Raw genomic sequence first — 25,682 nt, 5'->3', positions numbered from 1 at the left:
TGAACAATATTAACTTGAAAATTCATCAAAACCATCAATATAAATCACGTTCAATGCATCAGTTCTCCAAGTATGTATTTTTACTAAAGTTATCATATGTTGTATCATAAAGAAAAAGGAAAATTCTTATCCGAATAAACTAATTTGAACCAAATTATCCATCATATTATCAAAATAAAAATATAACATAAAATTATATCATCTAAACATGACAAAGTAATTCTGTATTTTTAAAATAAAATGGCCAGGATTTAATTTTCATGAGTTCAGTTAATATTATCAGCTGAAAAAAGGTTACTCATAACTACATTTTTCCATTGTCGTTTCTGAAATATTAATAGTTTCATAGAAAAATCTGATCAACAGATTTTCTGTAGACTAATGATAACATGCATCATGTGCATCATTTATGTCATACTTCATTACATTGAATGCCTAAGTTTCATAATTATGGCGCATCTTATCGTTATTCATATCTTTTAATAAAATTTTCACCATTGGTTTCAAAATTCCATCTTCTTTAAACCCATGCCACCTGAAATAAATAATTAGACGCAAAAAAGATTAGTTTACAGGAATCAGTGGGTTGACTTGAAAAGTCAAACTAGGACAACTTTGATTCTATGAATCTTAGTCTTTCCTTGTTCATCCACTTGAGTCCTCAAACAACTACACTCAATAGGTGTGGTTAATTTCAAATGGTTCTCCCTTCATAAAATTCAAACATAAATAAATGATATTATTAAACTTCAAGTAATAAAAAATTAAGACTAGGTGGAGTGACATGGTAAATGTGAAAGTATCATAAAATAATGGTAACAAGCATCAGAATTATTAGAATTATGCGTTAAATTTAGTGAATGATGATATAACGAATGTAACAAATGCTTGTTAGGAACAAAATACTGTAAAATCATTCATAATTAATTCCACGATGGTACATCCAATGATTCTAGATGATCGGTGCGTTTTTTGGTATTTATAGGATTTTTTCAATTTAGGATTTTTTTTATCATAACCACAATTATCAATAATTATATTACATTTACATAGTATCAAAATAAAATGAAAATACACCAAGGCATCTTAAAATTAAAATACTTGAGTCAATAAATATTATAATTTATCTACAGCCTAGCCCATATACAGAGCCCATTGAGAAGGTTTTTAGATCCACGGCCACCCAAAAATGGGATATCAAAGTTGGCCTAAAGATGAAAGCAAAAAATTCATAAAAATGCAACAATCTCAAATTAAAGAAATATCACTGTAAAATATGATGTTGGTAATCAATAATACACAATTCATTGCCATACATCACAAGTATATGGAACACAACATGGGACATATACCTTGTAATATACCAGGCCATGCTCTAAATCGCAATAACCCCCAACATATAGTGAGACATCAAGACAAAGGAGAAAATTTCAATATATGTGGCTCTTGACACAGTGAAACAGTGTGAATAACTTTCAAGCTTCTCTTTCAAGTACAAAGTAGAGATCTTAAGTTTTATATGTGGTACCAGGCCTTTTTAGTAAAATACTACAAATATACCAATATTTATCATCTAAACATCATGATTATCATACATGCATAATCTGATTTAGGTGGAGGTCTCTAGTCTAGGGGCTTATGGGGATTTTCATATATACAAACGGACCTAGGAAACATAGAAATCACATTCCCTCTTTAATTAGAGTACAAGTCATCCCTTAAGTATGATGGCATTTAAAGAGTTTTCTCTATAGGGGAAACATTGGCTTACAAATCTTAATTAACTTTCTCTCTATGTTTCATGCCACCTTTATATGACCATTGTTAGTTTATGTGGCTAAGGAATAACCTAAGAGGAGGGGTGAATTAGGTTCTCTACCTATATTCTTTTTTATTTTTTAATTAAATTATGATTTTTCTAACAAGGAAATGAGGTAGAGAAAATGGGAAACACAAGTATTTATTTAGATAACCTGAGCTAATTATTAATGGTGTTTAGGGGTATCCATTTCGATGTGATGATGTGCCCTAAATGTGTTTGAGTGAATGGCCCCCAAGAAAATCACTTGTAAATATGGCTGAACAAGGTTACCGAAAAAAGGGAAAAGTCGATGAAGCTCTACGTCATCAACCCCCAAAGTCTGCCACGGTATGATGTCGCTTGACCTACTTCAACTTGGCCCCCAAAGCCCTCTTCCTATGGCTCCCAAAGACTTGACCTGACTGACCACAAAGATCTAGTAAGGACAATATATTCTCCTCCACAACACTTAGTATAACAAAAGTAATATTCAAGACAAGGTCTAGTTTGCAAATGTATTTCAATACAAATAATTTTAGATCAGAAATTTATTCATTCCGAGATAAAAAATTTCAAATGTAATTATGACTTCCCTGCTGCAATACCTCCCTGTTTGTGGTCGCCCTTTCCTTAAGTCCTTTTCTCCTACAGGAAATTCCTTGATTTGTGTTTGACTTTTGGTGCTTAAACTAAAATATATTTTTCATTCCTGCACCAAATAAGAAAATTTTACATGGTATGGTTTTTTAACACAATTACAAAAAACTGCTATCTCACACAAAATATTCAAAATCAAATCCAATAAATCTCAAGATGTCATTGGTTCCACATTCTTAGTCGACCATTCGATTCCTCTACATCCAAGTTCAAACCCCTGTAAATCTTTCAAACTCAACCAAAAGATGTGATTCCAAGCTCCATTCATGTTTATGGATTTAATAAACTATTCATAAGTTAAAAAAAATATCAAATCAATATAAACATTATGTCAAAGATGTCAAACTTATCACAAGGTTGAGGATGTGCCAAATTGTGAGGCCAGCCTTCTTTCCTTTGAATCTTAAATCACCCTGCACCAAAAACCATGATTCCAAGTTCTATGGACTTGGATTGATATTGGAAACAAATATTCTCTTGAAGGAATGCTTCAGGGATTGAAAGATCTCTCTAGCTTTTGGACTACAATTTTTTCAAAGGGCAAGGAGAAGAGGGGTCTGAAATTAGGGCTCAAACTGTATATATGGACTTAGAAATATAAAAGGGTATAATGGTAATTTTTCAACAGTCCAGCATTCATATATGTTGATTATGATTAGAAAATATGGAATATTTATCCTTTTAATTTCCTATTTTTATATTTACTATATTGCCATGAGTTCAAAATATATCTTAAGTGTTAAGAATAAAACTAGTCGGTATGCCCACAATTTTAACTCTAAAATAATCTGAAACTTTCAGGTATATTTACTGCATCATTTTAATCAATATATCACCATTGGATAGTAATATCTTGATTTGAGTCCATTCTCAAATGAACTCAAATCAAGACAAATATTTGAAAAGTGTTAGAGAATATGTTCATCTTTATTCCATAGAAAATAAAAGTCCTAAATCATTTATATGACTTGTTCATCTTTGTTCAAACTAAATGGTATTTTAATATAATTAAGGGTGTTATTTTATTTTCACTAACAATCAGTCAACTAGTTGACAGAGGACCTTTTGCGCTTGATCACAACACTATTGAGGCATGCAACACTTTGAACATTCATCAAAACACATTTTAAAATATTTTAGTAAAATGTCCTTAAAGCTTAACCTTCAACCATATTTCTTCATATTCACCAAATAAAAACAAATTTTCAAACCTCTATTATGAGTATCTGATTACATATCAAATGCTCCCACCATCTTGATGAACTTATGAAAGTTAAGTGGGGGAATTAAAAATATATATTAAAATAAACTCATAAAAATGACTTAGGTATTAATGTCATGGTTTTTTGGGAAGGGTCATTGTCTTCCAGTTTTTTCACTTTTCTATATTTGATTTGATTTATATCCCCTAAATGAATGATCCTCTAGATGTTCAAAGGAAGATGAAAATATATATTGATTTGATTATGTGATTTATAAAAGAGATCACACTGATGTAGAGATCTCCAGCCCTCATCTTTATGCTTCATAGATGTTTGTAACAAAAGCATCAGATCATTTTCTGTAACTTTATCTTTTTGAGGAATATGTCATTCAAGTTTGTTATGCACAAATATATGTCATGTGATGTGTCAAAATATGATAATTCACCTACATGTTTCTTCTTGCTGGTCTTTTTTTCTGTGGCATCACTCTTCAGATAACTTTCTCTAAGAATCCCATTGAATTAGATAATTCAAATAACTTCACTAAATTATTTGGGATAATGGGATCACACTCCTCTACTATATCAAAGCTCCCAAAAAATTATCAGGTCAACAAATTCACCATTGACATATTGCACTTGAATTGACTCCCCAAGGTAATAGTTAACAACAACCCTCTGATCCATGCTCTCTTCAGAAAAATCCATATTAAATCTTCCTTTACTCTTTCATTCTTAGTCCAGTACTCATGTATGGGACTCTTCCCTCAGTTATTTTACTCTATGTCACTCCCTTGTGTCATGTTATGGTAAAATGATTACTATAAAGGGTACCATTTTCTTGTAAGGTACTGTGCAAAGATCAACAGTCCAAGAAGATTCATGAAATGTAACAAAAAAAATCAAAATGAACCTTTAAAACCAAAAACTGAACAATGATTCAGTCATATTGATCATAGTGGAATATCCAAATGGTTGATATATTGGCTCAGTCTTGGAGAGAAATAAAAATATCCACCCTCTAGATGTACCCACACGGTCTTCTGTGGAGTCTCCTTCTTGTGTTCTCAAAAAATGCCACCATGGGTATGTAATATTATCCTCCACAAATATAGACCCCTAAAACTACTTAGGGGAATTCTATTGGGTAGAGAAAGCTACTTTTTAATTATTCCAAAGTATTGGAGTTTTTTCTTGATCTTTTTAGAAAATTCCAAGGTATTGGCAGAATGTTCATGCCCTTGGAAGATCTTGATGCTTAAGAGAATTGTATTTCATTAAAGAAACGAATTAAAATCCACTATATATATATCTTAAAGAATTCTTTTCTTAGAATCATATCTTAGATAACTTGATATATTCTTTATATAAGGTTCACTTTACCCCAGTGATAACACCCTAATTTCGGTCTTTATTTCATGTTATTAGCATGATTTATGCATTTAAAAGGCTTAAATTTGGGTTGTTATAATATATTTACACAAAAATAATGCTTCCAAGTAATTTCTGATTTTTCCCTAATTTTCTGTTAATTATATGAATTTTTAAGGATTTATTGAAGCTCGAAATAATTATTTTTGGATGAAAATGGCACATTAAAAAGTTTATTTCGACATTTATCAACATGGGAATTAATCAGGGAATTTTCTAAAATTTTATAGAATTTTTTACGAATTTTTAGGAATTTTCTGGGATTTATTTCAAGAAGAAATGCATTTATTCTATGAAAAAAGGGCATATTTATAAGAGAAAAAATGTATTTATGCAATTTCTAGACTTTTTGGGGCCTTTTTACAACGTTTCGTTGCAAAAGACCCTGAAAACAGCTCTCGTCACAGCAGGCGTAAAGATCCTATTTAAAATCATTCAGGGTTTTATTGCAATTTTTAATATATATTTTTAATGTTTTAGGAGAAATCGGAGGAGAGAGAGTGCGCCAGGCATATACGCAATTACTTTTGGGCGGCGTCCAAAAGCAATTCCAGGCTTTGTAAGGACTTTTCTGCAAAAAGGAGGATTCAAAATGCGCCAGCCAATGAGAGAGCGACACGTCATTGCGTGTTTAAAAACGAAACTAATAAATAAATCAATTTTAAATCCAATGGATTAAATTGGTTTAAAATTGATTTATTAATAACTTTTGATCCTGAAGTCCGATTGAGATGATTGTTTTATGGATTTGTTCGTCTTGATCCCCTCTTTCTATCTGTACGGTTAGATCATTCAGATCTAGCATACATTGATAGATAAATATTAAGTACTAAACGGGGGTAAAATGGTGATTTTTACCCTATAACCTAAGTATAAAAGCTAGATTTCGAGAGGAGGAGCTCATTCTGGATGGTGCTCTATCACAGCTGCAAGACAGGGAGGAGCTCTATCTTGGATCAAGTTATCTAGTACTTTTTTTTCCTTGATTGTATTTGAACTTTTATGCATTTTGAATGAATTAGGTTAAGTTGTTTGTTTCTTCATCTCTATTCTGATCTGAACTTCTAAATCGCTTGGCTTGAGCGGCATGTACAAGCCCTGATTAGGATTGAGAGGAGAAATTGAGGGATTTACCTTGGCATTCAATTGCATTCCAAAAGAAAACTCTAAAAAATTTAGTTTTAATTCTTAGGAGATTAAGATTTCCCTTTTTATTTCTGATTTAGCAAATTCTCAAAACCAACCAGAACTTAAATCAAAAATTTCTTCCAACCTCTCTAATTGAATTCTTTGATCCATCCAATTGGATCGATTAATTCAATCTAGAGCCCACATTTCTTCTTTTCATCTCATCTCATCTACCCCCCTCTCTAAATTCTCACCTAATTAGGGTGACTTGATCCTCATTGAAGATCAAATTCACTCTAATTAGGATCTAAAACACCAAAAATAAAATCAAATTGAAATTCCTACTTGCCTCCCTTGGACGACACTCATACTTATCACTATACATATTAAGTAGAGTTTTATAAATTTTATTGCATAAGCCAAAAATTCACAACGACAAGGGCTAAAAATTTTGCGTAATTTTCACCCCTATTTTTGGCTTATCACCCAGTCTTGATCTACTTTACTTTTTAACTCGATTTTATTGTCTCTACCTAATATTTAATAAAAATATGGTGTCCCTCCCAATTAAAAACTCCATTTTTATATTTGCTAACATTTTGAGGACTATGTCTAGACAATGCTGTTTTTTCCAAAAAATACACCAGAAAAAAATTCCTATGAACTTTTAAAATGTTATTTAAAGAAAATTTTAATTTTCATTTTACATTCTTATTAATATAGTTAATTGATTTATGACACATATGTTTGTAGGCTGGCCCTATAAACTTTTCAAAAATTGATAAAGCGAATTTTAAAATATTCTTCCATAAGTCTAAACAAAATATTAAAATAAAATTTTTCTAGACTTATATGGTGCCTTAGGAAAGTGGCGTCAGTGCTTCTAAAATGGATCTTTATCTTTTATATTTATATCTGATATTTTCCCTAAAAAAATTATTCCTCTTGTATCCAATAACCCTTATGTGTTTGAATTTTAGGCCCATATACCAGTGTAGTTAATCAATTTATAAAACCAATAAGTTTTCATTACCTCAAATAATTAGTTAATTGTATCAAATGCTTATGAATTAATCATGGATTTTTTACTTGGTCGGTACATTGAGTGTCCAACATGTGAGGTGACAGAAAAATTTGTGTGCTCTTGAAGGTAAAAATTAATTTACATACTCTTTTTCAAAGCCTTTTTATTGTCGCTTACCATACCTGTATAAGCCTTCATCTATGCGACACATCAAGGATGATTTTGGGTGGTCAAGGGTCATATCTAAATTGATCGTCCTAGTAAGGATTAATAGGCCACAGATTTTTTATGATCAACTTACTTGAGTATGTGTCATCTTATACCCAGAGCAGACAATCTCACTCTAACAAAATCTTATTCATCCAATCTAAGACCATTTACAATCAACTAGCTAGGGACTATTTGTTCATAGTCATAAAACATTCATTTCCAACATGTCTTTGGTGTCTCATGTCTGGATCACTTGTAAAACTTAAGACATTTATCAACCTGATGATATAGATTATCTAACCTTCAAGCCAATCACACTTTTGTAATAAGTATCTTTAAAGATGAATGTTTTTCTAAAAAAATAAAAATAAAAGATGAATGTATTATGTATAATAAGTATTTTAAAATATGACTATGGCATACTCAAGTTCATTGAAATAAATGTATTTTCCTTATTATTCTCTATGAATCTATAGAATTGCTGATTTTATTATGAAGAGATGATACTAGAGTAATTATGTATCTTTAAAGATGAATTCTAAATACCTTTATCTAAAGGATACTTGAGATGGACAATAAAATATCCCAAAAGAATAATCCCATCGATTAGTGTATAAATACTATGTATGGATGGTAGGTTATCTTTAAGAAAAGAGTTTAATAAATTGATCCATATAACTCTCTCAATAGAACTAAACCTAAACATAAATCAAGTTGATTCATGTCATGGACAACTTATGAGTCCCTAATCACAGCATTAAAATCAGTATCATCTTAGTTATAATAAGAAATAAATGAAGATGACTAGATGGACAACCTGGGATCGTCAGCCCTCGGTAAAAGAGGAGATTGACTCAAGGAAGAAGATGCATTTATTTTTCCAGCTAGGGTTGTGGAGATATTGGAGAGTGGATTATCTAATGATTTCAGTTAGGCACTCATACTAAAAAGAATGATGAATTAAGGTTTAAAGTATTATTCTTGATTGGTAATAGATTTAAAGATTTTATTTTCTATCAATGAAAATATTCTAGATGTAGATATTCTGGGTGTAAGCATTATGAAACTTCCTTGGATTTTGCATATAATTAACTACTTTGTTTCTGGAAGAACCTAGATGATTGGAGTATGCAAGCAATAGAAAAATAGAGATCTCTAAGTTAAGTTTTGGGAGGATCCTGAACTATTTCATTCTTGATCCCATAAAATTTTGAGGAAATGTATCTACAAAAAAGAGCATTTTCTTTGAATTTTTTTGTCAAATATTGGTTCCAATTTCAATATATGGTGACCCTTGAAATGGATGAGCATATGCCCTCAAAACCAATCATGTATTGATAAAGGTGAAAAAGGTAACATAAATAGATATTGATGATGATTGATTATGTGTCTATGAAGTTGGATCTGCCTCTGGCCTTATTCAGGTGGATATTATGCAACCCTGTCATGGAATGGCTTCCCAATTATCTGCATCACCCTACCATGCTACACTACCGCTTCATGTTCACTCTTCATTCTTTGGTGATCTGCATTACTGCATCTAATGTTTTTCTCTGCCCTCAGAATTAGTAGAATATGTTAGTGGACAGGTGTGTCTTCATGTAGTCTACCATTTGGGATTCTAAATTTAGAGATTCAATTTTACCAGCATGTTTGTTGTTATGTAGGTTCTTCAGTATCTCAGATGGTCTACCCAAATAAATGTTAGCCACGGTCTAAAGAATTCTGCAAACGCTTATCGGTCAGGAACTGCTTAGGAGTTGGCCACAGCTTCGCTACTGAGAATTTTCCTGGCCACACATGGGGACGGCAGAAGAAGGATGAGAAAAAGGGAGGGAATGAAAGAGAGAGAGGGAGGCAGAGAGAGAGGAAGGGAGGGAATGAAGGAGAGAGGGGAGGGAGAGGAGGCAAAGAGAGATAGGAGGAAGGGTGAGGGAGAGAGAGAGAGAGAGAGAGAGGGGAAGAGATAGAGAGAGAGAGAGAGGGAGACAGAGAGAGAGCAAGAGAGAGAGAGAGAGAGGGAGAGGGAGAGAGGGGGAGAGAGAGAACAGGAACAAGAGACTTGAAACTTTTGTATAATATCGTATAACAGGGAATAAATATATATCCTTTCCAATTCGGTGACAGAATATAAAGAATATATCTCTGACCAAAATTGCTCTGAGATTCTAGTCCACCCAGAAAAAAGGACAGGCAAGTCTGTCACTATATGAATGGAGTAGGAGAATCAGATAAGGTGGCTGGCTCAGTCCTTGGACACTGGCTGTACCATACTTCCAAGGTGGGGGTCCAATCTTCAAGCAGTCCACTCGCACAAAAGGATATTTCATCATATTTTTTATTTTCTAAAATTGAAGAATTTTTAAATAAATTAACTGTAATCAGAACAAGTCATATCAAAAGATGTAAAAATTTACTTGTAAGGCGGCAAACCATAATTTTAATCAAATTAGACGCAAATTACTCACAGAGATACTCAGTTTGATAAAGAAGTTAGATATTAATCACTCGCGAAAGGAACCACATATTATACTATTATCTACTCCAACTCCACTCTGTCAACCGAAGCAGTCTCTTTGCCTTCCACGATTGCATGCTGATATGGCTAAGGAAAAAGTTCATGTGGAAGCCAGCGTAGAACTCAAAAAGAAAGATAACCAGAGTCAAGCTCAAAAGAAGAGAAATCGCAAGTTAAGCGCGCTAACAAAGGACCATTAGGGATTTGACGGCAAAATTACCAAAAAATTGTCAAATTTGGCCGTGAGAGAGGATTCTTACATAATAAAAAAAAACCAAGGGTTTGCATGATGCAGCATGAGCAATTAAAGACAAGATAAAAGAATGGATGACCTCTTGGGAACGCAATGATATAGCTGAAGAAAACATCACCATGCAAAAGATTAGATTTAAAACTTTGAACGCCAATGGAGTCGTGATGTCCCCACTCAGATCTGATCTAAAGGTTGTGAGAGATGATTAAATTTGACAAATATCCAATAAAATAACAAAAATCCGTCCAAACGGTTGATATCTAACGGCGAGGGATTTATAAGAGTTATGTGGTTCATCATTGAAGAATGCATGAAACAGTCTCCTGTACGAGTAGATCCCTACCCAAAAGAGTGAAGCCAAGTATTTAATTATTGCCGAATTATTAGGGACAGATGAGCCAACCCATGTCAACGCGTCCCTCACAAGCCGACCTGCTTCTGAAACTTCTGAATTTGGTTCAGGAATATCCACGTCATCTGCACACATACGTATATAAGAGGACGGGGGTGAGCAAGCATGGCAGGCTGACATAGAAGGCATGGGAGAAGGTCAAAGGTGGAGCATTGACCATGACGTGCGGCGCAATCCTGATGCAGTACACAGGGAAGCCAGTGTAGAACTTGAGGGGCCCACCACTCTTTAGCGTCTGAAGAGCACAGTCTAACGAACCCGTGTAAGGGTACTTGCCCGACGCGTCCGGCTGCATCTTCTGGATCTGAGTCTTCACGTAGTCGAACGGCAGACTGCAAGCCGAGGCGAAGAACCCAGACACGGCACTCGCCCCTGCAAAAAAATGTAAAAAAAACAAGTTCCAAGTCAAAGTCAAAGGTTCCCAAGGGGCAAAAGAGAGCCACCAGTGCTGGCCCAGTTGTTTTCCAGGTCAAAGTCAAAGCCAAGTAATTTTCCCATTCGAGAAGAAGTATAGCTCACCGACGACCGTGCTGTATTCACCGAGGCCGAGCGAGTCACGGAAGAACTCCACACTCTGGTCATAGGATGCAAGCATGCCCATGTTGAGGGCCATCGCGCGGACTACAGTGGGACCCGCTCCCTTCCAGAGAGAGAGGACGCCCTCGTCAGCGGTAATGCGGTAGAGGGCATGGAAGGCGTTCTTGTAGTTCCGGCGCTGGGCGACTGGCAGGGTCGCGTCAGCCTGCATCCGGATAAGCGCCAGATCAGCTGGGCTTCCCACAGATGCTCCAATGGCGCCAGCTGTCAGCCCGATAGCTGCCTTCTGGAGAAGAGGGAGAGGCTTCCCATCGTTGGCTTCCACGGCCTTGTTTGTCAACACCCTGAAGCCAGAAATATTGTCATTCTTGATCTTGCTCGATTACTGATTGGTATCCAAAAAGTAAGAGAGAAGAAATGAAGAGGCAAGAAAATTCACCTGAACGATCCAAGTCGCGCAGTGGTGTAGGTAGCTTGCCTTAACAAACCAGCTGACAAGCCCTATACACAACACCACAAGGAGGGTGTGAGAAATCTTTAAAATGAGCATGAAGGTTTTCGACGCCACATAGAAGTAAATGAAGAATAGAAGGCATCGTTGAACATGCAAATGTCAATGAACATGATGAATGAGATCAACAGCCAGAAAATGCATAAAGCTAAGATTTTTCCCATGGAAAAGAAACCTGAGCTGAGAATGTAAGATTAAGTTTTGATCTTCATTCATTGAGGGCTGATGTTCGTTCTAAAATAGATTGCACAATTGATTCAAGAATATGACACAATCATCTGCCTCTTGGTTTTCTGCGCCATATGAGTGACAACGGTTATATTGATCTTCCGGGGAAGCGTGACGAAATGAAATCACTGTGGGGTAGCCCTAATATTTGTAAAATGCAATTTAATAGCCCATCTTAATAATACTGGATACGTTGAAAAGCATATTAACAAAGGTATTCAAAGGAAAATAAATATCCAAGTATATGAATATGAAAGCCACAGATGAGGCAGAGAGAATGAGAGGAAACTAAATGAGATAAAAAAATAAAACAAAATATTATCAGGATTATAATTATCACAGGATGATGGTTACAAATGAAGCTCATACTAGACGTAGTAGAACTCAAACGCATACACTCACTCAGAAATAGTCTTCCGAAAGAAAAACAATAACATCATGGCGTTGAATGGAGGGTAAACCTTATAAAGCGAGCCAAATCCCTCTTGGGCAACCATGGTCTTCGCGACATGAACAGCTGAACCCTGGCCTAACTGGATTCTAACCTGGAAAACCATAAAAACTGTGAAAAGTCACACAACCTGTTCAATATTTCTCTACATAGAAAAGGGGTGAGCAATCAAAAGTAGATCTAGTCTGCAATGAGCAAAATGCATAATGAGACCGATAAATTAGACAAGAATCTCAGTTACAGTCTGAGATGCATAACAGGTTTCGAATGACAACCAGAGGGGGCGTACTTATGATGGGTAACACAAATATGACAGATGACCCAAATTAATAGAAAACAGTTCTCATTTTTCTGCATGGCTTCGATCCTTCCGCTGAAATGGCAGGACCTTCCAAAAAGAAACCAGATGTACAACCCTGGCATCCTTCATGTACTACGAAATAGAGAATAAGAAAACCGAATCTGTACATCCTACTCCTTACAACCAATCGAAAATACCGAGATAGAAATGAGAAAAAAGTACGAAACAGAAAGTATAAGTACTCGTAAAGAAGAAAATCCTCAGAACTTTCACGCCTTAACCGAATCAATGGGCTGGCCGTTAAAATGCACATCAAGAAGAAAATCTACAGGAATTTCTCACCTTAACCATATCAACGGGCTGGGCGTAAAAAGGTAAAAAGACATATAAAGAATAAATTCCAACGAAATTCCCAATCTTAACCGAATCAAAGGGCTGGCCGAAAAAATGTGCATAAAGAAGAAATTTTTCAGGAATTTCTTAACTTAATCATATCAATGGACGCAAAAAGGCATATAAAGAAAAAAATCCTCGGAAGCTTCCTACATTAACCATACGAATGGGCCGGCTGTTTGTATTTACAAATTAAGAAGAAAATCTAAAGAAATTTCATAATTTAACATTATCAACGGGCCGCCCGTAAAACTACATTTAGAGAATAAAATCCTCACAAATTTCCTACTTCACCCAACTAAATTGGCTGGATCTAAAAATCCATTAAAAGAAAAAAATCCTCAGAAATTTCCTACTTCACACAATTAAAAGTACATTCAAAGAATAAAATCCAAAGAAACTTCCTACCGTAACCAGATCAATAAGCCGGCTGGAAAACTACATTTAGAGAATCAAATCCTCGGGAATTTCCCACTTTACCCAATTAAATTGGCCGGCCGTAAACATACATTTAAAAGAAAAAAACCGTCACAAATGTCCTACCGTAACCAGATCAATAAGCGGACAGTAAAACCTACATTTATAGAATAGAATCCTCTGAAATTCTTACTTCACCCAATTAAATTGGCCAGCCGTAAAAATAAATTTAAAGAATAAACCCCTCAGAAATTTCCTACTTCCCCAAATTAAATCGGCCGGCCGTAAAATCCATTTAAGGAATAAAATCCACACAACGTTTTAGGGCTGCTTCACCCAACTAAATTGGCCAGCCCTAAAAAATCCATTTAAACAATAAAGTCCTCGGAAACTTCCTACTTCACCCAATTAAAAGTACATTTAAAGAAAAAATTCCCCACAAATTTTCTACCTTAACCAGACCAATAAGCCGGCCGTAAAACTACATTTAGAGAATAAAATCCTCACAAATTTCCTGCCTCACCCGATTAAATTGGCCGGCGTAAAAATACATTCCAAGAACAAAATCCTCAGAAATCTCCAATGCAAACCAAATCAACAAGCCGGCCGTAAAAATACCAAAAAACGAGGAAAATCCACAGAAATTCCATACCTTAACCATGTCAATAGGCTGGATGACGCAGGTGGCGAGCATTCCCGAAGCCCCGCCATTAACGAAGGGCTTCACCGTCGCCCAGACACCGGAAGTAGCCGCGGTCTTCGGCTTCCCCTCCGCCATTCCCTTCCGACGATCTGCCGATTTGAAAACGAGCACGACGACGGAAGATCGCGGCGGTGAGGAAGATGCGACGAAGACGAACTGAAGCCCTACCAGTCCACCGCGCTCCTCGATAAAAAGCGAGTATCTTAAATACCGCCCAATTAGCCTTAATAAATGGGAATCTTTCCCTTTTTCGCCCCTTATCCTTTAAAAATCCCCGAATAGCGATCGAACCACCCAAAAAGAAAAATTATACTCGCCCTTCGATTTCGCTCCTGGACAATCTCGTCCGTTCCTCCTCTGCATCTCGACGGTCAGGATGGTTCGTGATTGAGGGTATTTTGGTATTTTCCCTGAATGGGACGGGAATGGTGCAGGGTTGCGGACGGGACGGTTTTTTTGTTCTCGTCCCGTCCGCGAGATTGGACGAAAACCGGGACCGAAATTCATCCCAGGACGAAGGGACGGGATGGTTTTCGTATCGTCAGACACGAAAAAACCGTCCCGTCCACAGTTCTCGGGCGATGAACGGTAAGGGATGGACGGAAATCTGTTGGATTCTTCAAACGGTTGAGATCTTGCCACTGGGGCATCACTTGATCAATTTCTTGACATTTTGCATCAAGGTCCCTGCCTTTTTTCTTTCCCAAACTGACGCTGCCCAAAAGTAATTGTACATATATCCCTCTACTTTCTCTCTCCTCCATATTTCATTAAAAAACTCAAAGAAGAATAATAAAATTTTAAAACCTGATTTTTTTCATCCACGACGAGGGACGGGATGATTTTTCTCCAGACGGAACGAAATTGGCAAAGTCACGACGCGGACGATTGTTTTCTTCAATGGACGAATCCCTGGACGGGACGATTTGAACAAAGTTGAAATGTCTGGATGTTGGACGGGACAATCTTCGTCCTTTCCCATCCATTGTCCATGTACCAGACGATTCGGAACTATAGGGACGAGGAGGTCATTCATGCCATGCGTCAAGCTATGAAGGACTCTCTTCATCGTTGCTAATAATTTATAATGCTTGATTGAGTTGATCAGTCTATTAATCTAGTAGATTCTACCTGCCAATCAAATCAGGCCTGCTGATTTTATTTTATTTTAATTGGCTTAAGGCATGACAGTTGGAGAGATTTATGTGGTGATGTGATATTTGGGGTATTTGTTGACAAATCTTGATTATAGCGCACAATGATGATATTTGATGACAAACATGATGATGTTTAAGATTTATGTCATTATTTTTGTGGTCATCCCAAATCATCCCCTCCAAAACCATCTCGTGTGGGAACTGTCTAGTCCTAAACCATCGCATGGGGAAGTAGGCGCCCCCATGGAGTCCCGATTTCATATGACATCCCGAATGGAAAACAATAGATGTTCCAATTTATAAAAGTTTTAATCTTTGATGCAAAATCAGATTATTAAATTTTAGTACATTCATTTTGCATCCCATCCTATGCTTGAGGAACAAGTGGTTTTTTGTCCCGAGAAGAACAAATTGTATCGTCCTTGGTCTAGCAGAGAAATTTCCATCTTGTGTAATAATGAGAAAGATGGTGAAATTTCCATCTTGTGTAACCAAGGCCTTTGACAAGATGGTTTTTCATTCCCAGGACAAAAAGGCTGTCATGTCTGCATACGTGCACGATAATCTTGATAGTAAAATCATGAGAGAGATTGTGAGTAAGGTGATGTACAATTTGGTATATAGTCCAAGGTTTGAGATGGCTTTGTATTTTATAAATTTTATTATGGAGGAGTAAGTACTTTGGGATTTCAATAAGAAGTTCACCGTCAAACAACGCATGTCATGTTGGGTTCTATAGGCCTTGACATGGATGAACAAACTAAAATTGATGGAGTGCGCCAGCCCGCTACATTGGATGAGTCTTTGAAGCCATCAGCATTTTCATCGTCGACCCCAGCCGGCTCGCATCCCAGCCGATTGGCACACCAAGGCGACGGTGAAAACATCCAGGTTTAACACCCCGGGTGAAAAGCATGATCGCGCCATCGACTGATTTGATTTTCTTGCCGGCTCATGCTTATTTTATTCGTCACTTTATTGTGCTCGTGTTTTCGTTTTCGTCGCATCGGTATCCATAGTGTCGTGTTGGTGTTTGTGTTCTTACCGTGTTCATTTTTTTATCGAGTCATTTTTATTCTATTTTTTGTGTTTTAAAAGGGGGTCCATTTGTATAAGTGATTGAAATATATGTGGCCGGCAAGCCAATCACACATTCCACATCTCGGTTTATGTTCATTAATAGAACATATTCATTATAGTGCACGTGGGATGCTTATAATGAAGTCCATGAATACATAATCAGACTTAGTGAATTATGATGAGATCGTAATACGGAGATCACTAGTCTTTAAGCATGCGTTCTAAATATTCATATTCAAATGGTACGCGAGAAGGACATCAAAGTATCCGAATAGAATAGTACTATCTAACCTCACTCATATGATGAGTATGGCCGGTCCAGTAGCCATTAGTGTGGAGACACTAAAGATAGATAGTGGGTGCTATTTAGTGGAAAGAGTTCACTGAAGTGATCCATACGAATCCCTAAATGGTATTATACCGAACTGTCAATCAAGTCGATTCACGTCACTGTTGTGTGTGTGGTCCTTAGACCTGAGACACCAAAGACATCTTGTGGACGGACGGTTGTACTTTGGCTATGGCCAACTAGTCTCTGATTATGGGATTCTAAACGGTCTTAGTTTGGGTACATCAGGAAGTTTACGAAGAAGATTGAGTGGTCAAGATGGGATCGTCCACCCTCGGTATAAGAAGTGAAAGTTCAAGGAAGATGTTGTGATGAAGTCATTGGCCAATGAAGTGAAATATTGGAGAAGAGTTCTTCGATGATTTTTGAACATATCAGTACTAACTCAGATGACCGATTAGGGTTTGATAGTTGCCCATACCCTAAGTCGTCCAAGGAGCATCAGGTGAATGAGGGACTATACATACATGGTAATCGATGATGAACATGTTTCGTTAAGTGAGTCGATACACAATCCTTTGTATTGTCTAGAACACGATGTGTAGGTTGGCACCCCATGTGTTGGAGACTCGACTTATTGATTGGAGTAAATCGATCCGACATTAATTAATCTATAGGATGATATAATTGATTAATTTTGAAGGCCAATAAAGGTTCGTGGGCTGTTGGAGTCGTTAACTAAACTAATACATGGGCCTAGAGGGTCACACACAAATGGTCTTTTGGACGTCGGAAGATATACTTACGTTTTGGGGGTTTTATGAAAAATACTCACTTAGTATAAAAAGGAGAAGGCCTTGAATGAAATTCACCCAGGCCACAATTGTTCAAGGCTTTCTCCTTCTTCTCCCCTCTCCCAATACCCCTCTCTATGCCTGATGCGATCGAAACGACGTAACGACGAAGGTGGAGGTAGAACGGGGCCTGTCAACGAGAAGGAGGAGATTCGACGTGCCAAGGGTCGCGTGGATACGTCTAGAGGCTGCACACTTGAGCAACTCGACTCGTCTCGCTTCGGGATCGAAGAAATCACGGGTGTGATTCGTTCAAAGGTAGTTCGTTTCAATGATTTTATAGATGTCGTTATGATTCGATTACGTGTCTTCCGTTACGTGGAGTCCTCGTCTTCATCCATGTCAAGGCCTCAAGAACCCAACAATAAGGACCCCCCCTTGTTGGACCAGCTATTGGACCCCCTTGTAAGAGCCCATCATGGCCCTATATAATACTATGGTGGGCGCCATACAAATTTGGATCTGGTGTTTTCAGTTTGGCAGTTACATTCGACCAGATTTCACACTAAGAAGAAGGACAGGGAGGAAGAAGGAGGAGGAGGAACATGAAGAGGAGGAAGAGAAGGAAAAGGGGTGGGGAATGGAGTTGTTGACTCAACGTTGCCAAAGATCTCCATGCCCCGTCACAGATTGCCGTCGTCGATCCAAACCCGCAGTCGGCTGCCATCACATGGTCGCCGCGTGACGCAACACTTGCACGTCGTGACACAAGAAAATGCACGTTACGATGCACGTCGCGACCACTGCTACGGCACCATGCACATGGATACATCTATAGGAAGGTCATCTCTGACGTTTGAGAAGACTCACTTTGAGGAACCAAATGGTTACATATTTTGGCTTATTGATTTGATCGTTGGTTTATATTGGCCGCTGTCAAACCCAACACTAGTTTGAACACGAACAAAGAAACTCAAAGGCATTTCCTAAGAGATTTGGCTTGTCTATCATTATCCCAATTGTCACAAATGTCACCAATCTAAATCATGTGCACTCGAATGAAGAAATGTTCAGGAGTATGAGATATTGGCCTGGCAAATTCGAACTATCAGAAGACTTTTTCCTCCCCTTAAAAAGTGGTTATCATTTTGTTGTATTGATAATTATGTGATTTTCACATATTTATTGTTTTATGTCATGTTGATAAGATTTCAGTGCCGTTTGAGATTTCACTACAGTGAAGGAATGGTTACAGATCCTTAATAAGACGAGAAAAATGTGAAGAATGATATATAAATATACATGTATAAACATGCACTATATTTAATATTCATTAGCCTAGTGGGTTGAAGAAGAACGTCTCCTGCTGTTCTGGAGCTTGAGCGTGCTCGCGAGGGAGAAGATGATGCATTCGCTGCGTCGGAGGTTGGCGAATGGTGTTGTCTGTTTGAAACGATCGGCCACTTGCGAATCTTCGCCTGGTTCTGCATTTTTGTCCCGATCGGACGTTTATTGGACAAGAAGGCCGTCACTGGATGATTTGGGCGGGGTTCTTGCTTCTCCCTGGTCGGTGATCCATCGCCGAGGAGCTAAAGTCCTTGGATCGGATGTAAGTGGAAAGATCGGCGCAAATGATTGAATCTACTATGCTAATCTTTGTTTTTCCCGTCTTTATGCATTGTTGAGTCGAAAATTGAGGATTTCCCCTCCCTGATGTTATAGCGAGTCATTATTTTTGGTGATTTCCACTTCGAGGCAATAGTTAGTCAAACTTTGGTTGTTTGGTAGCGCTAGCCTAGCGGCTGTAGAAAGATCATTGAATGGGATTCGAAGTGATCGATGATAGCCCGCCGCTTGTTCTCGTTTGTTCTTCCGGCGATAAATGGGGTCTAATACTTGTTGGCGTGCTCTTCAAGTATATTGCATCATTCCATGATATGTTCTTTTCATTTTACAATGACGTGATCATTCTCGGAGATGAGCGGCGTAAGTTAAGGTTTATTTTTTGCAGGTCCGTCTCGGAAATATCATTCAAAGAAAAGGTAAAACAATGTAGCCATATTAGCTAGTACAAAACTAGAGAAAAGCTATGGATTACTTAAATTTTGCAGCTGATTGTTCACCAATGAACGGCCTGGTTCTGCAAAATTTCTTGAAGGACGTACATTTCAGGTAACGGATACATTAAATTTTTACTGTGTTTTTTACCATCTCGTTTCATTTTAGGTTAGTTTCTTCATTATATATATCCTTAAGGGAATACGTTCCCACTTGGCATTCAATCCAATCTCGTCGGTAAAGTAACCTTGACCCCTTGGCTAGAATTGATAATCCGACTTGAGACTTTTCAAGCTCCATGGTCATGCATTGGATATCATCTCGTGGTTACTCCGAGGATTTTTCTGGGAGCGTCAAGGAATTTCACATATTTGAAGTCATCAGTCAAATATCTGACTTTGAATCACTTTCTAGGTGTTGAAGGCACAACACACGCAACATGGAAGAGGTGGAGCTACCATTCAGGTACTTTTTTACCTTTTTTATATATCGGTTTGGGAGCAAACAGATGTTGACAATATTATATCAAACTAAAGCTAGCTTTTCAAATATTCATAAAACTATAAAGTTTCTCTTTTCTTGTCTGTTTCTGAGAACTACTGTTAATATTTCCGTTTTGAGGTGCTCAGTTTTTTTCATTGGTCAAAGGGTCCCTCTGAATTCATTGTTCTCATTTCTTCAAGAATGGGTGTGTCGCGGTTAGATTCTTTTGTGTAAGAGTGGCCTTGGGTCTAAGTGGTAAACCTTATGCGGTATGAGACGATCCCCATTGTATCTTTGACCATTTCGATCATTTCCAAGCATTTCCCTTTAAATAGATGTTGCCAAGATGATGATTACGAGCCTTCACTAAGTCACGGATAGAGAGGAAGAAGATGTCAAAGTGCTCTTTAAGACACACAGAGAGTGGGAGCCGCTTGGGAGACCAAAAAAAAGGAACATTTATTTTATATTGCCTTGAGGTACAATGGCTTTTGAATGGCTAATTTGCGATCCAAGTAACATAGCACATGAGTGACACGTGCTATGTCATAATTGATGTAGCCCTCTTTATTTGGACGATTGAAGTTCAATGTTCGTTTAGTTCTCCAGTTAAACTCTCACATGCACCACTGACAATGCCCCATGGGGATGCTTTCCTCATCCCCAGGTTCCCTTTGTCCCTACACTGCCTATCAACCCCTCATCTATTCTCATCCCCATTTCTTTCTCTCTCTCTCTCCTGTTTGGTATTTGGAAGTGAAATATCTATTAATCGTCCAGTTCAAGGGGTTATTACATCACTAGAGATGAAGAATGTCATCCGTGTACTTTGGAAGAAAGATAATTTTGGTAATTTCGCTGCAAGAGTGCGCAATAATATGCTTGCGGGTAGAAAATGCCGAAAGTATCAAGTTCTTACCACATTGAACCTTTCTTAGTTTGAATTTCATGAACCGCATTCGCATCCTTTTTATTGATTTTAAGAATTAAAAATTTCTTGAGATTTCATTCAATCCTCTAGTTTTTCACCTCAATTTTGTATGTGCCACAATGTTTTATAGAGGTGTTTATTATACTCGTGTTTATTGTACAGGGAAGTCCGTATTACAATGGTATTATTGTTTTCTATGTTTTTATTTGTATCGAAATTGGTATTGATGTTAGTGTATTAATTGAGTTCTTGATCGTTCAGAGGTTTTATTCTTAAGCTTGGTGTTTCATTATATTGAAAATTAAAACAAACTAGCTATTCGAACGCCTTGATGTCAATGGCAATGCTTCCGCTCTTAATGATGTATCTGTGCAGAAACATGATTTGAACTAGCTACAGTTTAATGGATTCTCGTGCAGTGTAGTTTGTTTGTTGTATATTTACGTCTGCTTATTATTTATACGTATTTTATTGGTCAATAGCTTGATCGTTTATTTATGCTAGAACAATAGTCCTTTTCAGTTTTTCTGATCGGGGTATTTCTCAAATGACAAACTTATTTTATCACAGGTTGAACTTAGGGATGTAGACACTGGTAACAAAGTCACAGAGAGGTTCCGCACTGACGAAGCTATAGAGAGTATGCATCGATATCGCCATTATTGATTTTTTAATTATCTTGATACAAAGTCAATCGATATCCTGAATAAGAAATTACCGTCGTGACTACAATGTTTTTGTATGCTGCAACTGATTTGTCGGCGGGAAGCCTGAAAATGTTTTAGTTTATGAAAATCTTATGACTCTTTTCTGCATCGTATCTAGGAGTTTTTGTCGAAGAGAGGCCGTTCACATTTTTGTACTTAGAAGCTGACTCCGTCATGGTTATGGAGTAAGTTTTTTCTGCCTCAGTAAGCTGACTCTGTCTTTCTCAACTCATCAGAATTGGTTCAGTTACCTTTCTCTTTGATCTTTTACAGGCCTAGCACATATGAGCAAATTGAATTGCCGAAAGATTTCTTTGGCAAGAATATTGCCTATCTGAAAGGTAATTTACTCGTCCTTGTGCAATTCATGATCTGAATGGAGCTACATATTTAACTTTTGTGTTCTTAAAGTTCTAAAGTTCTTACAGTGTGTTTATTTTAATCTATAAAATATTTGGCCGCGAAAAGCTAAGTTTTGTCATAAAGTAATCTTGTTGCTTTTTAATATGTTTTGTTGCAGATAACATGTCGATTTTGGTGCAATATTTTGATGGGAAACCCACGTCAGCATCTGTTCCCCCAAGAGTAACGTGCAAAGTTGTTGAAGCACCGCCTTATTCGAAGGGAATGACAGCTACTCCGCAGTATGATCCGGCATGCTTTCTGTTTAGAGATTTTTTTTACGTCTATTCCTTTCCCCTAACTTGATCTGTTTTGTCCTAATTTTAATACACTTCCAATGATATAAATATTTTCAAATGCAGTCAATTTTTGGTATTCTCCAATATGAACCTAGGAAGTCCTCACAAAACGTAGTTCTTTCCTAATCTTAAAGACATCAATACATACTGTAGTAACTTTTGTGAACTTTATTCTTGAGTAAAGTTATGTTGATGTGATCTTTCCCATGATCAGCACTGCAGCGTTAACTGACTGACATTGTAGTTGTTTGACTAAAGCAGAGGCTTTTAGTTGTTCCCAAATATTTTTCTTGTAGAGGGCAATTCGATCACATCCATGAATTATTTTTTATAAGAAATCCTTAAACTCTAAATGTATTTCTCAGTTAATAATCAAAATACGAAAATTTTCAGCTCTTCTCCCTTGTCCAAGATGATAGGGAAAGTGTTTGACCATTACTCTCTCACCTTACTCTTCTGGTAGATCATCTTTCGTACTCTTTTTACTATAGGTTTCATAATTTATTTTCATCTATTTATTAGAATCTTGAGGATAATTATATTTCCCATATAGAGCTCCATTATCCGTGTTCGGTTTTTGGGAAATATCTCTTTCACTCAAGGGGAAAAGGAAGGGGAAAAAATACCGATGTGCTTTTGGTTGATCATATAAATGTCAATGTTTTAAAATTGATTATTATATTCGGCATTTTCTGGCTGTTTTTGGTTTTAGTTAATTTTATTCACCTGACCTTATTTGGATTGATGGGACAACTGGGGATTGGCAATAAACTGTACAGATACAAAAGAGTCTTGCTAGACAATGGACTTACAGTTCTTGTAAGATCATATCTCTCTCTCTCTCTTGCTGTCTCTATCTGTTCCTCTTTCACTCTTCTACCCTTTCTCTCTAGTGAATTAAAAATTTCTTTCTCACGATCTTACCATTTATCAGGCGCCATCGCATGTCACGGCTGGTGACGAGGTTATCATCAACACAACAGACGACTCCTACATCACAAGGTAACAATATTTGCATTTATTCTTAAAAAAAAATATATTTGCATTTAATGTTCATTTTTTTCACAATTAAGAAAAAAATGTGCACTTTGCATTAACGATGAAGGATAATATCGTCTCCTTTTACAACATATACAATTCCTAGAGACATCATTCTTGATTGTTAATACAACTTGGAACGTTCACAAATCCTGTATAATAGTCATGCCAATAACTTTCATTTGTGAACTGTAAAACAGAGCGGAGAATCAGTTCCTGAAATTACTGTAGCATTATTTTTATTTCTTTCTTCGGTTGACTTCAACCTTCTCGCTCTCTTCTGAGATTTCACTCATTAAATTAGTAATAAATCCTATTTTTACTGGTCTGAACTACCATTTTCAGGGCAAAGGAATGAGGCAGACACAATTACTCACGGCCTGGGAATTTTATTCTATATATTTATATATATTTGTTTTAAGTCGGTGAGCATTTTACTTCCACGTGCAAGCCACATTCCTAGTTCATTTAATATAAAGAATAGGAACCAGTTTTCAATAAATATCGTCTTGTATCCATAATTTATAATTTAGGAAGGAAATTAAACTTGTAATTTTGCATCCAGATTTTCTCTCAGAGACTAAAAATGTCCCAAATTTGCATTACAAAACCGATGGTTGCGTAAAGATTTGGAATGGAGTATTTGTTGATTTGATATTAAAGATTATGATTAAAGAGTTGATCTGTTAAATGCATCAACCATTGTCCTAATTAAGAACGACTTGTAATACTGTGTCCGGTGTTTTCTACTTCTTCTTTACTACCTTATGTCGGACACAATTTTCTCAAATACGTGTCGCAGATTTGTATTTAGATCTTGGCCAAAGATTACGTATCATATCCAACATTGGATAAACATGCTAGCTTTCTTCGTATATCCAATGCTAGTACTATTAGATGTGTTCATTGGGTCATGCCTTTTAAAGAAGCAAAGCTAATATAGATTTTTGGCAATCCCAAGATTATCTTCTAAGGTCTGATATGTTCCGACTAAATCCTGGCTATGTCATTGTAGACGATAGAGACTGGATATATGATATCTCATTTAGATTCTGGGCTGTCTTTTTTTAAAATAAAAGAGGGAAGATCACCTGCGAATGATGATCAAAACTGAGTGAATGTTATTTTTCAAGACGTTCAGATACAATTGATGGTGAAAATTTTAGAACCCTGTCTTGTTCAATGTATGATCTCCTAAGACATGCCCAAAACATAAATAAATTAAAGGATGAATCCATGTTATAATTCAATATTTCTCACGTTTCCTCTTTATGTAATTCAATTATTTTTCTTAAAATCATTTTATCGTCTTCATCTTTGTAGGCAATGATTATTTACTTGTGTTTGTTTTAACTACAGCATGGGATATCGATCTCAAGTTTATTCATTAAGGCATGCCATGTCACCACTTTGACACAATAAATTGAGCCAGTGTCTCATCTGTCTTGATATCTACCCACTTTAATAAGCTTAAACTATTTTCAACAGGCTATTAACGCTTGATTCATTCTCTAATGTAACGCCCCTAATTTGATATAATAAAATGTTGAGATATTTTTCGACTATATTAAATGGGGCCCCACATCGAACATGGATGATGAGGATGAATTACCGTGGGAATATTTTGAATCAAAACGGCATTCTCCCTTAAACTCTCACAATTTGTTACAATTGACACAATAGTAGGATTTAGGTAGACCACCCATCCTTCTATTGGCACACAGTGATCTTTCGGAAAATTAATCAAAGATGTGAACTTAGCAGAAGTCTTGAGGGAAAAATACGCCCCCAACTTATGGTCCTCTTTCGGGAAAAATAGCTCCCCATAAATATATATATATATAAACAAATGAACATGTCATTTTTCACAATTAATCGCACCAACCTCTGAGTGATCAACAAAAGAGGAGGGTGTCGCTATGCGCTCCCATAGATTAACAAATGGGGAGGGATTAACTGTCGGAGAGAGATAATTTACAATAGATTTCTAATGATGTGTAGTAAGGGAAATGAATTCATAGGAATAGGGCAGAGAAAGGTGTTGAATGACTTGATGTTGCAGAGAAAGTGCATGGCATTAAAAAAAAATAGAAATAAATTCAGAAGGGAGTATTCTAATATGCGGAGGTTCTATTCTACTAGTAATGATAATATCATCAATGACTTTTGGGATCAATTGTATAAGGATATACTTAAAATGTTTCCATATATTGTAGAAAAAGAGAAATTTAATACACAAGTTTATAAGAAATTGAATGGCTACAA

At 36.6% G+C, this 25,682-nt stretch overlaps 2 protein-coding genes across 2 annotated transcripts; one reads left to right on the top strand and one right to left on the bottom strand.

Annotated features, from left to right (window-relative positions):
• Window positions 1-10,431: 10,431 nt before the first annotated feature.
• On the bottom strand, window positions 10,432-14,378 carry LOC144701978 (Mitochondrial substrate carrier family protein). Its single transcript, XM_078573814.1, has 6 exons — window positions 14,129-14,378; window positions 12,376-12,459; window positions 11,615-11,676; window positions 11,158-11,519; window positions 10,796-11,010; window positions 10,432-10,703 (listed from the first exon to the last, which is right to left on the bottom strand). The coding sequence occupies exons 1-6, from the start codon at window positions 14,252-14,254 to the stop codon at window positions 10,647-10,649; spliced, it is 906 nt and encodes a 301-aa protein (XP_078429940.1). The 5' UTR covers window positions 14,255-14,378; the 3' UTR covers window positions 10,432-10,646.
• Window positions 14,379-18,822: 4,444 nt separating this feature from the next.
• LOC144701976 (elongation factor P (EF-P) family protein) lies at window positions 18,823-23,970 on the top strand. The gene is made up of 11 exons (XM_078573813.1): window positions 18,823-19,108; window positions 19,511-19,541; window positions 19,658-19,671; window positions 19,972-20,022; window positions 21,542-21,611; window positions 21,797-21,863; window positions 21,952-22,019; window positions 22,199-22,322; window positions 23,159-23,198; window positions 23,314-23,381; window positions 23,763-23,970. The coding sequence occupies exons 1-11, from the start codon at window positions 18,902-18,904 to the stop codon at window positions 23,773-23,775; spliced, it is 753 nt and encodes a 250-aa protein (XP_078429939.1). The 5' UTR covers window positions 18,823-18,901; the 3' UTR covers window positions 23,776-23,970.
• The last annotated feature ends 1,712 nt before the right edge of the window (window positions 23,971-25,682 follow it).

The sequence above is a fragment of the Wolffia australiana genome, chromosome 4 (assembly GCF_029677425.1).
Source record: "Wolffia australiana isolate 7733 chromosome 4, ASM2967742v1".
In the NCBI taxonomy this organism is placed as follows: Eukaryota; Viridiplantae; Streptophyta; class Magnoliopsida; order Alismatales; family Araceae; genus Wolffia; species Wolffia australiana.
Note: the sequence above shows the minus strand (reverse complement) of the source record. Positions and strands in the feature narration are given on the sequence as shown.